At 33.1% G+C, this 13,496-nt stretch overlaps 1 protein-coding gene across 1 annotated transcript in view; it reads left to right on the plus strand.

The window, feature by feature from the left end:
- LOC111382251 (nucleobase-ascorbate transporter 1-like) overlaps positions 1-13,496 on the plus strand; it is a 28,906-nt gene that overhangs the window by 724 nt on the left and 14,686 nt on the right. Inside the window, exon 2 of the mRNA XM_023006162.1 lies at positions 181-183. Within this exon, the coding sequence (XP_022861930.1) occupies positions 181-183 (3 nt within the window). The remainder of the gene's footprint in view (positions 1-180; positions 184-13,496) is intronic.

Consider the following 13,496-nt stretch of genomic DNA (forward strand, 5'->3'; position numbering starts at 1 on the left):
CACACTTTATTTAGATGCCCCAAAACTCAATTACTTAATTCTTTATTAGACGACTTTAATTTTGAGCTTAACTTTAAAATATTCTTTATACACAATTAATTGGATATGTCGGCTCACATGGTAAATTAAATAATTTCCCAATAGATATGTGTACACCATGCTTTGTAGCTTTCACAATAGGGGGTTCACGATTTTTTTTATTCATGGTGGCTTTTTTTGTATGAACTCCGCAAGCGTACACAATCATTGACAGGTAATAATAAGGTGAGTCATGAGTTATTGTCCCACGAGAAATAATATTTAATTATAATTCACTACTTACTAATAAATTCAATGTTCGTAACATAAAAGACGTGATTTGGTTGTTATTTATTCTAATTCTTTTCTAAGGAAGTAATAAAAAATATTTTGTCAAATATATGAATGATTGTATTGGATTTTGAATCCCTCTACTGTTATTTATTTTAATTCTTGATAAGTAATACAGTCAATTTCACGCTTTCGTGACAATCGATAATAATAATATATTTAATTCTCTTTTACAAAACAAATTAAGTCTATTCTTATCACGATCAAATCATATTCCTAGTTCGAATTCATATGACCAAAATGCATTAAATTATAGGTTATCTATGTGATTGCATATGTGATAAAGATTATTCTTAATTCTATCTATATATGTTAATTTTGCCGTGTTTCAAATTTATTGTGAGTATTTCAACACTACAAGAAACAACTAATTATTCAATTGGTGGTCAATCAATTAAATAATGCAATGGATATTCAAAATTAATCAAGAAACACAAAAATCAAACTAAATTACTTGTCTTGAATTAGAAATAAATAAATAGTATGGTTCATCTCAATCAAAACATGAAATGAATTAGCTTGGAATAATATTGAAATTAAACAAATAAAAATTGGTTGTGTCTTTTATATTATATATAATAACAATCAAATCAGCCCTTTTGTTTTGTGTCATTAGGAGATTAAAGTGGCCACAATTCCAATTGCGATTCAATTGTCCAAGCCGGCAGCTAACTTTATGTATACCTCCTTTTTTTCAGCCCCAATTATCGTGTGCGCCTGTGTGTGTGTATATGTATATAAAATAAATCTTTGGAAAGCCTTCTATTTTTTGATCCAATACCAGGCCCAATTTCTTCCTATTATCCATGTGTATGGTTATGTATATATAAAACACCTCCTAGCTGCCCAATTTGTATTTTACTGTCCCTCAAATTTCCGCAAGCAGTCCACTTGTGTCTTTCATTCCAACTAGAAGTCCAAACTCGAGGCCCATATAATGTATATTTTTCTTCGAGCCCTCCATTCTTTTAAAATAGTGCACTTTAGTCATTTTTCCTTTCCAATTGTTTCAAGTGAGTTCTTCACTAAAAATACAAAGAAAACTAACCTAAGTTAAATAGAAATTAATAATTTGACGACATAAAAGTTTAATAATGTGTTTTAAATAAATGCACAAATTTCACTTATCAAACATCCCCAAACTTAAAACTTTGTTCGTCCTCGAATAAAACTATAACAAAAAACACTCAAGCATGCAAAAAATATTTGGTCAGACAGTTTAGCTTTTTACCTCAAGATTTGATATCATCGTATTAAATCTGCAAACCGTTTCAAAATCACAATACTAAACAATATCCACTTTTTCAATGCAAAATTGACATATGTGTGAAGACTAAGTTGACATTAATGAATTCACAGGTTTTTCCAATTCTTGACCCTCTATGGTCAAATATATCCTTTCATCTCTCGTAAGATTCACACACCCTTAAACTTATTCATTTTCACTCTTTTCCCAGTGTGTGATCTAAAATTGATTTTTTTATTTTTATTTTTACTATTCTCACCCTCTCTAATTTAGGTGGATGTCACAAATAGCAAATCAACATATCAATAAATAAGGATTCTCCAATTATTTAATTGCTTCAACCATCAGGACTCAATTAGGCTAATCATCTTTTATCGAAAGTCAAATTTCATCGAACAAGGGTCCGGACTTAATAAGGCATTTAGTGTTTTTTCTTTTCTCATGCACTTGCTCTTTTTTCTGATTTCTCTTTCTTTTATTTTTTTTTTCCTTTCCACACAACCTTAAACTTTCTAGATAACCCATGTAGTAGGCTTTAGGCCGATGACTCCCAAGTCAAATGACTTTAGGGCACTAAGTTTTCAGATACTTTTATAGGCTTAATAACCCCAATCAAAAAGGCTTTGAAGAGAATAATTTTTTTAGGGCAACTTTATCTCAGATTGTTTTCTAAACGACCATTGTAACGAACTTTAGACAGATGACTCCCAAGTCAAATGACTTTAGAGTACCAAGTTTTCAGATACCTTTATAGGCTTAACAACCCCAATCAAAAAGGCTTTGAAGAGAATAATTTTTTTAGGGCAACTTTATCTCTGGTTGCTTTCTAAATGACAATTGTAACGAAATTTAGATAGATGACTCCCAAGTCAAATGACTTTAGAGTATCAAATTTAAAAATACCCTTGCAGGCTTAATTGCTTGAGTCATAAAGGCTCCGAAAAGAAGTTTTAAATTTCAAAATACACGCCTTGATTAGTGCAATACCTCTAATCACACACATATTCAAACAAATCGATCTCCAATTTAATATCAATGTTTGCAAGTTTAAACTTCAATCAATCAGCATACATCATATTCACAGTTCATAAATCAATACAAAATCTCAAATTTAATCATCATTTCAGCCAAACGGTCTAACCCACACGAGCACACAACTAGAAAAAAAATTTTAATTTGTTTATTATTATTATTATTATTATTATTATTATTATTATTATTATTATTATTATTATTATTATTATTATTATTATTATTATTATTATTATTATTATTATTATTATTATTATTATTATTATTATTATTATTATTATTATTATTATTATTATTATTATTATTATTATTATTATTATTATTATTATTATTATTATTATTATTATTATTATTATTATTATTATTATTATTATTTTGTAAATAAACACAAATTTATTTATTTTATTTTACTAAACACACAAAAACATACGAAACCAAAAACTCCTCGAATTTTTTTGTTGAGCATGGAAGGGACTATGGGCGACGGCTAAACAATCTTTCTCATCATGTTTTTCCCTTTGTCTATGTTGGTTTAAGTGTTCCAAGACATCGTATTTCTGTATATGGCAATCAAATCAAACATAAGAGATCAAATAATCTAGAACATGTGTTAACTAGCCCTAACACTTGAAATAATTGGCATTAAATTCAAGGGCCTTAGCGAAAACATGATCGGATGATGATACTCTCTAAATTTAAACGTGCCTATATCTAATGCAAATTAATAATCAAAACAAATATACATACAATGCGATGTAGAAAACAAAATATATAAATGGTAATGAAATTGGATTGCATCCCAATAGGCACTTAATTTATAGTCTTTAGCTAGACTTTGTTGTTTTGGCTATTCATGGTGGCTTGAAGAGGAAATTTTCAGCTCTGCATTTTATGCATTGATTGCACTTCATTCTTTCATCTTTCATCCTCCACAAAATTAAGTTTCCATCGCTGTCCCTATCAACAATTTCACCTTCATTTGACTTGCCTTTGTAGCTCTTCTAATGATCAACTTGGTGGCAATCTTCAAAATATGATGGTTGCTTGATTGAGTTCTCCATGGTAAAGCTCTGTTGCTTAAATTCGAACCAAATAACACCTATAAGGGAGTTAATAGGTGTTTGTAAGGAATTTATCGAATTTTAGTTAACAATTGAATCACCGTATGATAATTAATCAAACCAGTCCAATTCACATGCAATCTATCCTATGTTGAATTACTGCAGAATAATAAATTACTGAAAAGTAAAGAACAAGCAAAATTTGATGACGAAGAAACCCCAAACTGGGTAAAACTCCGGGTCCAAGCCAGTATGAATTCACTATGAACAAATACAACTTACAGTACCGCTAGACTAGACCCACACACATTCTTTTTGACCTCCTGTACTGCAATTCACAATGCCTTCCTGGATTGCGTGCTCCTGCACTAACTCCCGGCTTCAGATCTCGTCTATCTCCTGTGGATTCGATGATAACTCCCCGTTCTCCTTCTTTGATCTTCAATCTCAAACAGATCCTCTGGAAGCTTTTGGTTTTGGTGTTTGAATTTTAGACTTGATGTTTTTCAATTGCCAATGTTGATGATGAATGGATTGTGTATGATGTTGAAGCATGCAAGAGTTTTCTCTAATGGACAATCCCTACTGTTTCATGAAAATGGCGCAGATATTTATATGTGGGATGTCTTAAGTAGTTTGGAATGATTGAAACTCTCAAAAAGAAAAGTTAGGGTTTTGCAAAAATATATGTCACTTGAGCAACGTCTAGCAACAGCTAGTCATGGTCTTTTCGCTCGAACGAAGGCTTGGCGAAAATATACATCCTCTCTGTATATGCCACTCGAGCAGTGTCTTGGCGAGAATCAAGCGAAAGTGAGGTGGTCTTTGCTTGCTAATTTTGACATTAAAATCGTAAACCTTACAAACTCCCCCTTTGACATCCTGTGATAAAAAATACATTACTACAAAACTAACCAACATGACTTATCAAAAGTGACTACCAAGGCTATCCAAAAACAACCAACTCAACTGCCTTCTGCATTGTATGTATAAGACCTATTTCCTAAAATCAGAACTCAGATATCCAGTGTAAAACGCATGTAAAATAGTGTAATATATGTAGGCAGTTAAAGATAGTCATAAATATATGCAAATCACATTAACTACATTAAGATACAATATTAATGTAAGCCAAACAACCAAAAATAACATATATTAATATTGCCAAAACATCAAAAACTTAATCTAGATATGCGCTCTAATAACAATCAAAAAATACATCAAGCTAATCACAAATCAGGCTATCGATTCTCTATCAGTCAACTCACCCCTTTTATCACAAATGATAAGGAGTGTCCTATCAACTATCACCAGCAGCAAGGACAGCTGCAGCATCATCTCCTATATCAGAGTCATCAGAGCCATCGTCACTGTCGTAGTCCTAATGCTGGTGCATCCATTGAATGCTCCGCTAAACATGAGAAAGTGCACCCCGAAGTCAGTGAACTCAGTGGTGGCACTCTAAGGCATCACTTAGCTGTGTGATCTTGGCCATCATGCGAGCCTGCTGCTCGATGAAAACTAACATTTGACCTATAAGAGCAACTAATGGATCAATAGAAGAGAAAGTCCCTAGATTGGACTCAGCTGAAGGAGGCGGAATGAAGATAAATGACGATAGGACATCGGAAGGAATAGTCGGCTGAGAATAAGAGGCGGGAATATGTGTAGGATCAATAAAAGAGGGATCACACACGATATTAGTAGGCATTGTCGAGTCAGCATGCTCTACCAGCTCAGTAGGAGCGAAAGATGAAGGGACATGTGATCGGCTCTGAGATATAGTAACCTGACCTATAGGTTGATTGACATGTCCTGATACCTCATCAGGAAAAGTGACCCCTAAGGAAATAACTAAACGATGAATCAAACAAGAAGAAAGACCTATCCTATGACCCGAGACTCAAAATGTGCACAATATGTGGTGACAAATAAAAGAGGGCAAGTCAATCGAGTCACCGTATAGCAGAGCATACAAAAATCGTGCCTTATCCAAAGGTAGGGAAGAAGTATGGCATATGGGCTATAGATTGGTGCATACAATGTACAATAGAATCTGGCGATCAATGGAAAGAGATCCAATGCGGATCGCTGTAGGACCACCCCTTGAGGAGTAGTTAAACAATGTCGACCGAATAAGAAAATCAGTCGGAAGAGTCTCAGTAGAGAGATAGGATGAACAACCCGTGGTATGTGTAAAGTGCTAGAAATAACATCAGGTGAAAGCCTAATAGTCATCCCCTGAAGGAAAACCCTAAACGAGGTACCACAAACCTCATGAATGTTCGTATAGAACTCCTGTACTAGGAGAGTAGGCAGTGGTGTAAGATCCATCAAAAGTGGTTCCTAACCTCAGGAAGTGAAAACTATTGCTAGGTGAGAGAGAGGTAGGAGAGAATTACCTTGCGCTCAAAAAGAATCAGACGGAGGGAGAACTAAGACCCGAAGATCTCATGTGTTGTGGAAGAGATGAACCTAGACCTACTGTAGGAGGTCGATCCACCAGATGCTTGTCCAGAAGTCCTAACTCACTCAGGTAGCATCTAACATTAGAGATAGTTGCATATGATCAAAACATAGAAGGCAGAATACTATAGATCATGTGGACCACCTAAGTGATGCTATGTATGAATGTTCGTGACACGATGCAAACAATTACACAAAAAAATACAAAAAATGTGAAAAGCACGCAAAACGAAGCAAAAAATGTAGAAATGCGCAAAATGATGCAAAATGGGATTTGGCACGCAAAACTATGGAACCAAGTACAAAAAACACGCAAAGACGATGAAAATTTTGTACGATGATATGAACTGAGTGACATAACATGGGTACTAGCCATAAGGGACGGGACGTCACACCATGAAGGACATGATGTCAAGATGTAGATGACTATACATCAAGCCACAAGTGACATGACATCAAGGCACGAGTGTCATGATGTGATATCCCGATTCATTTAGTAAGTGTAAGTCAAAGTCTAAAAGTTGTCAAATTTATCGAGCAAAAAAATAAAAATAAATAAATAACAAATAAATGAAGAAAAATGAAATAAAGAATTAAAAAAATGAAAGTGAAGTAAGTGAAAGGCGGTGGAGGCGTTAAAGATAACAATAAATCATTTCCCTTTCCTCTCATTTTTTATCATGGACCACTAAAATAAAAGAAAGAGAGGGGGAGAGAGGACGAAAAGAGAGAGAGAGAAGAAAATAAGAGAAGCAATAAAAAATTTGATGCTTGGATCCTGTTTCTTTAATTCAAATTCCGGATGTAATTGCGAGATAAGGTAAATTAATGAGTAATGTCAATTTAGTAAAATTATTTTCCTAAGCTAATAGTTTTATGGAATTGGAAATATAAGTATAGAAAAACATGAAATTGAAGAGAAAAGACAGGAACTAAAGAATAATATATGTCGTGTATTCCTTTTGTTAGAGAAAATAGTAAGGAAATGGATTAGTGTAACCTATTTATGTACACTACCATTTGATTAAATAAAATTATGAGATAATTGAACAAGGTTAGGAGATAGGAATTTGGGTATTAATTTATATATTGACTGATATGTTTGTAAGCAACAAGGAATGGAGAATTGAATCGTTAACTCGGGAATTGGAAATTTAATCATTAAAGTAAGAGTGAAAGGGAAGGTGGATTATTGCCTTAGTACTGTCCATTTTATTATCAATATGTTATAAACATAGGATTAGATTGGCAGACGAATATGTATAATGGATTGAATTGAATTGAGTTTCAGCTCAGATAATTCTATCATTATTCCAGGAGGCGGTACATATATCGGTACTGCCTACCAACTGGGTTGATTTTGGCGTACATAGTTTTGTGAGTGGAAAAATATAAATATTTTTAAAGTATTTATAAATTAAGTATATTGTCAAAGTACGTGCAATTATATGCAATTATGTGTTCGAATTATATGGTTATTATGGAAATATCTTTTATTATGATACTGTGAGATTTCAAAGATTTTATAAGGTATATTGTGAATTGGAATATGAGATATGATTTTGAGATTGACCAGAAAAGTATTCGTGATTATATATTTCTTTTAGTTCACTGAGAGGCCTTAGCCGTGTTCTATACTACACTGAAAGGTATCGGACCGGGGATGAAGGGGTTTCGATCGTGTACATATAGTTCACTGAGGGGCTCTGATTGTATTCTAAAATTGATTATGAGAAGTCTTTAAGACCAGTTTTCATTTGTAGAGGGGGCCAAAGGCCCGTGGCCAAAATTTTTAGCCCGAGGGGTGGATTATATATTTCAGTCAGAGGGTACATTTTTTGTAAATTTTTCAGTATGATTGCTGTGATGAGATTATAGCGTGGTTATCAGCTGATATTTATATCATGATTTTAAGATGATATTTTACGATCTAATGTAAATATTTCACTTTTGGTTATAATTACATGATATTATCTTGTGAATTATTAAATGATATGAACTCGATTTTCGATAGAAATGTAAAATTGAAAAGGTATAATTATTTTCGAACTTCTCTACTCACTAAGCTATCAACTCATATATTTTCCCGTAATTTTTCCTACAGGTAGCAATTGATTCATTTTAGCTGGAAGAGCATAATGATTTTGGAATGAGAGCCACACGATATATTGAATATTATAACTCATATTGATGAAGCACGAAGTAAATATTTTGGGCCTATCGCATTATATTTTACATAAGCATTTGATTTTGCTGCATTTTTTTAAAATAACTCATAGTTAGCTTTGATGATAGGTTTGACATCTAGTCAGCATCTATCATCGGCGCACGTCACGTTTTGGGTCCACTAGGGTGATTCGGGACAGGTCGTGTCACATGATGTCAAGTCATAGGTGATACGATGTCTAGAAGGAAGTGACATGGTTGCTAGACAGAGGGTGCTATCACACAGGGCATACTATGATAGTCAACACCTAAAAAGTCCTATAAAAGATCGGGCTTTAGACTTTGAATGTCTTGTGTAAATGTAGCCTAACGCAATGAGCTAATGTAGTGAATAGACAATGCATAGAAGATGTGGTATACGCATGTAAAAGATGAAAAATCCACATAATAATAAGATGAACTCGAAATGGTGAGAAAATTTTCAATGTGGACTTCTGCATCATATCATTCCATTAAACAATGCTCCTAGGAATTAGAGAATTTAACCATTCTTGTGCAACCTCCTTCAACGTGTGAGGAAATAAGTGCAGTCGAAAGGCATCTACAAACATTCCTTCGTGGCTGATCATATCACATAGCATTAAGAAGGCCTGAATGTATTCAAGAGGATTTTCGGGTGATCTTCTAGAGAACCTAATATCTTGATGATTCTAAAATAAATTGATGACGTCAGGTCTAATATGAAAGTTCGCCTGCCCAAAAGGTGGGTAGATAATGGCTGGTTGCACAGAGGCTGGCACGGGATTTACATAATGCTTTACTAAAGCTTCTCCTTGATTTGATATTGTTCTTGGTTGATCTGGCAGAGGTAATGGTAAAAGATTTTGAACTCGATTTTGGGATCTATTGGAAGAAGCTCGATCTCATCAGAATTTTGCATAAACTATGATTCTTTGAAAAGAGTAAAACAAGAGACTTAGATCGTTTAATAAATAGCCTAAAACAACTAAAATAAAGAAAAAAAATACTTCAAATCTAAAAATAAAATTAAATAAATTATTATCTGGCAACGGTGCCAAAAACTTGTTCGTGTGAAACTCGTGAGCGTACAAGATCGTTGACGAATAATAATAATAAGGTGAGTTCTGAGTCATCTCCTACCAGGAATAATATTTAATTCTATTTAATACTAAATTCAATGTTCGTGACACAAAAGATGGGATTTAGTTGTTATTTATTTTAATTCTATTCTAAGAAAGCAATAAAAAATGTTTTGTCAAATATGCGAATGATTGTATTGAATTTTGAATCCTCCTATTGTCATTTATCTTAATTCTTAATTCGTAATATAGTCAATTCCATGCTTTTGTGACAATCGATAATACTAGTGTATCTAATTCTATTTTCCAAGACTAATTAAGTCTATTCTAATCATGACCCAATCATATTCCTAGTCCGAATTCATTTGACCAAAATGCATTGAATGATAGGTTATCTATGTGATTACATATGTGATAAAGATTATTCCTAATTCTATCTACATATGTTAATTTTGCCGCGTTCTAAACTTATTGTGAGTCTCTCAACACTACAACAAGCAACTATTTATTCAATTGGTGGCCAATAAATTAAATAATGCAATGGGTATGAAATTACTTGTCTTAGATCAGAAATAAATAAATAATAGGATTCGTCTCATCCAATACATGAAAAGAATTAGCTTAACATAATGCTGAAACTAAACAAATAAAAGTTGGAAAATATCACCAAAAACGACGGAATGTGTATGTGTATATATATATATAAAATCAAAATTGCAACCACTATTTTTCAAGGGAAGAACACATGAATCCTATATATAAAAATCATATTTCTAAACTAACAAACTTTCTAAAGCATTTCAAAATTCAGGTGATAAATCAATTAATTAAATATTTAATTATAATATAATTAATCTACTATAAAACCCCACCCCACCAACCACACCAATTTTGAATTCAAGCAATTCTCTCTCTCCACTCCACCTCAACTCTTGGGATTGCTTTGACGACCCACCCACCTCCGGCAACCTCTCCGGCGACTGCTCCGGCGACCCACCCTTTCAGGCGACCGCTCCGGTTTCGACAAGAATTCCAGCGACGATTTCGGCACCGAAAAAATATTCCGGCGACCATTCCGACAACTAACGCTGCACCTTTTTTCTTTTTTCTTTTTTTATAATGATCTGTAACCAGTTTCATTAGATTTGTGACCTGTGCATATTGTGACCTGTGAGGCTGTAACCAAATCTATTAGATCTATGACCTAATCATGCAGGATGAATATTGCATATGATCAATTTCAAAATTAAGAAATAAAATTTGAAATTTCAAAAATCATACTATTAAAATTAATCAAAAATATTTTTTTAATTAAATATATTAAAGTCATAAATATATACAATTTGATTACAAATTATTGAATTAATTGTTACAAACTATTTTTTTTATCACAAATCAAAAAACTTTTATGTCACAATTTATTCATTAGTCACAATTCCGGCAACCTCTATGGCAAATATTCCGATGACCTCCGGCAACTACCTCTTTTCCCCTTTCTTCTTATTTTGGCAAAGACCTGTGACTAATTTTATTGAATTTGTGATCTAATCAAGAGGGATGAATATGTATATAACAAGACTTGTGTTACATGTGATGAAAAAAATTTTTTATGACAAAGTCTATGTTATATGTGACTAACTGTAATCAAATTTATCTTCCGTGTGATTGTCTATGACCATCTAATTTATAATTGTATATAACCAAGTCACTAGTTGTGTAATCTGTGACTAATTGTGACCAGATTTGTATTCAGTGTGACTATCTGTGACTGTCTAATTTGTGGTTGTTTATAACTAAGTCACTAACACGTATTATGTGTGACTAATTGTGACTAAATTTACCTTCATTGTAACTAACTGTGACCAAATTTACCTTTATTGTGACTGTCTGTGACCAGGTCAGTCTTTTAACTGTGACGAAATGTGATCAAGTCACAATCAATATAGAATTGGTCACAATCAGTCATAAATCACAATTTTTTTAAGTTGAAACTTTTTTATCGGTAAAAAATTATTAAATTAATTGATCACGACTTTTTTGGTCACAAATTCCACATTTTATAGGCCACAACTTATGTATCGTCGGCCACAAATTCTCAAATTTATTGGTCACAACTTCTTGACAGTCGTAGATTATCATATTAATTAAAAATTCATTTGTCCTCTAATTTTCATACTTCTCAGCATCCTTTTTCCAAATCTTTTCCTGCATATTCTCTTCATTTAAGATTTCATATTGTGGATTCAAATTCAATAACATCAGACAACGTTGAGCAGAATTTAAAATCAAATAAAATAATGTTCTATTAATGTATTTCAAACGCAAACTACAAATTTATTCCATGTAATGTTCTGAAAATCTTCTGTAACTCGATTGCTTGTAAATAGAGAGAAAGATCAGTTTTGCATCAGTAGGTAAGGTGTAAGTGCACTTACAGATAAACATGAGGTGGGATGAAATTTCTTGGATTCGTTTGCCGCTGTGACCAATTAATTTGAGGCCATATATACAACAAGAACACTTAATTGTCTTTACACCACTTTCCTTGACATCTTCCAGCGAGTTGCAAGAATATGATGTAAAAATCGAGTTAACTACAGAAGACTACAAAGCTCAGTCTACACCACCGCATAAACGCTCTACATACCAGCGACGAAGACACCACAACCACCGGAGATCACATACCGATGACGAAGACACCACACAATAGTGCTCTACACCGCGCAGATCTACACACCGTGAGCGTCGTCGACGGTGGAGACACCCTGAGCGTCGCCGACGGTGGTGACACAGTGAGCGTCATTGATGGTGGCGACATCGTGAGTGTCACCGAAGGTGGTTTGTGATAGAGAGAAGGGAGAGAGAATTTAGAGAGAGAGGATGATTAGGGCTTCACCACCTCCCCAAATTTTTCGAGCCCTTTAACAGCCCCGACCGTGATTGGAGATCCAAACCATAGCTGTGAGGCGACAGTCAGCGTTGATATGTCTTCAGGCGGAGTAGTCGTCAGTTGCTTTCACGGCGCCATTGTGGTGGATGTATTCGCCGGAGTCAGGGAATTAGAAAACATAGAGAGAGAAGGGGGCGAGAGACAGCAGATTGGGTGTGGTGTGTGGTAGTTATGAATTTAATAATATTTGTTTAATAATTTTTTATTACCACCTGAATTATGAAATTAAACTTAACCTCCTTTATTTATGAAAACTAGTTTTTAAACCTAGGTTTCTAGGTAATTTTCTCATTTTTCAATGTGTGTCTCCAATCTGCTTCGGGTTCTTATATGTATTATGTAATTCCGGCCCAAAAGCAGCCTCCAATTCTTCTCTTTTTCCTCCCAGTTTTTTGTGCCACAAATTCTATTCTTGTTTCCCAAGCTGCCGCCTAATTTCTGTGCCTTTTATATTATACTAGTTTTCCACCCATGCAATGCACGGGCTATGTTATTTTTTAGGTAATATTATCAAGTCAAAATATCTATTTATTTCCATCAATAAATTTACAAATTTGATTACTTGTTGTGTAAAGGAATGAAGAAAAGAAGTATATATTTTTTTTATAGATGTTGCGTAAAGAAATGGAGAAAAGTAGGAAAAATAGTATAACAATTTATAACCCCTATAAATTATAAAGTGATAATAAAAAATATACATGATTTAATATACTTCGTGTCACGTTATATAAGGGTAAAATAGATTTATATAAAAATATATATCAATCACCAAGGAAAAAAGGAAATTATATTGAGAAAATTGTCACGAAAAAATAATAAATATTAATAAAATAATTGATTTTTTTAAATAAAAAAGGACGAGTTATACGCATTTTTTAACACACAAATTTGATGTACGTTTAACTATTTTCGATGTTCATTTAAATCATTCGATGTATCTATTATATAGTTCGTGAAATCAACTTCGAAAGAATATAAAAGATTTATAAAGATTTGTGATAGATTTAAAAAAAATAAATAAATAAATCACCTAATGAAAAAAAAAAATTGACACAAAAAAATATCAATCACCCAATAAAAAAAAATTGACACTGAACATCATTATT

This window comes from Olea europaea, unplaced genomic scaffold (genome assembly GCF_002742605.1).
Source record: "Olea europaea var. sylvestris unplaced genomic scaffold, O_europaea_v1 scaffold2455, whole genome shotgun sequence".
NCBI lineage: Eukaryota > Viridiplantae > Streptophyta > Magnoliopsida > Lamiales > Oleaceae > Olea > Olea europaea.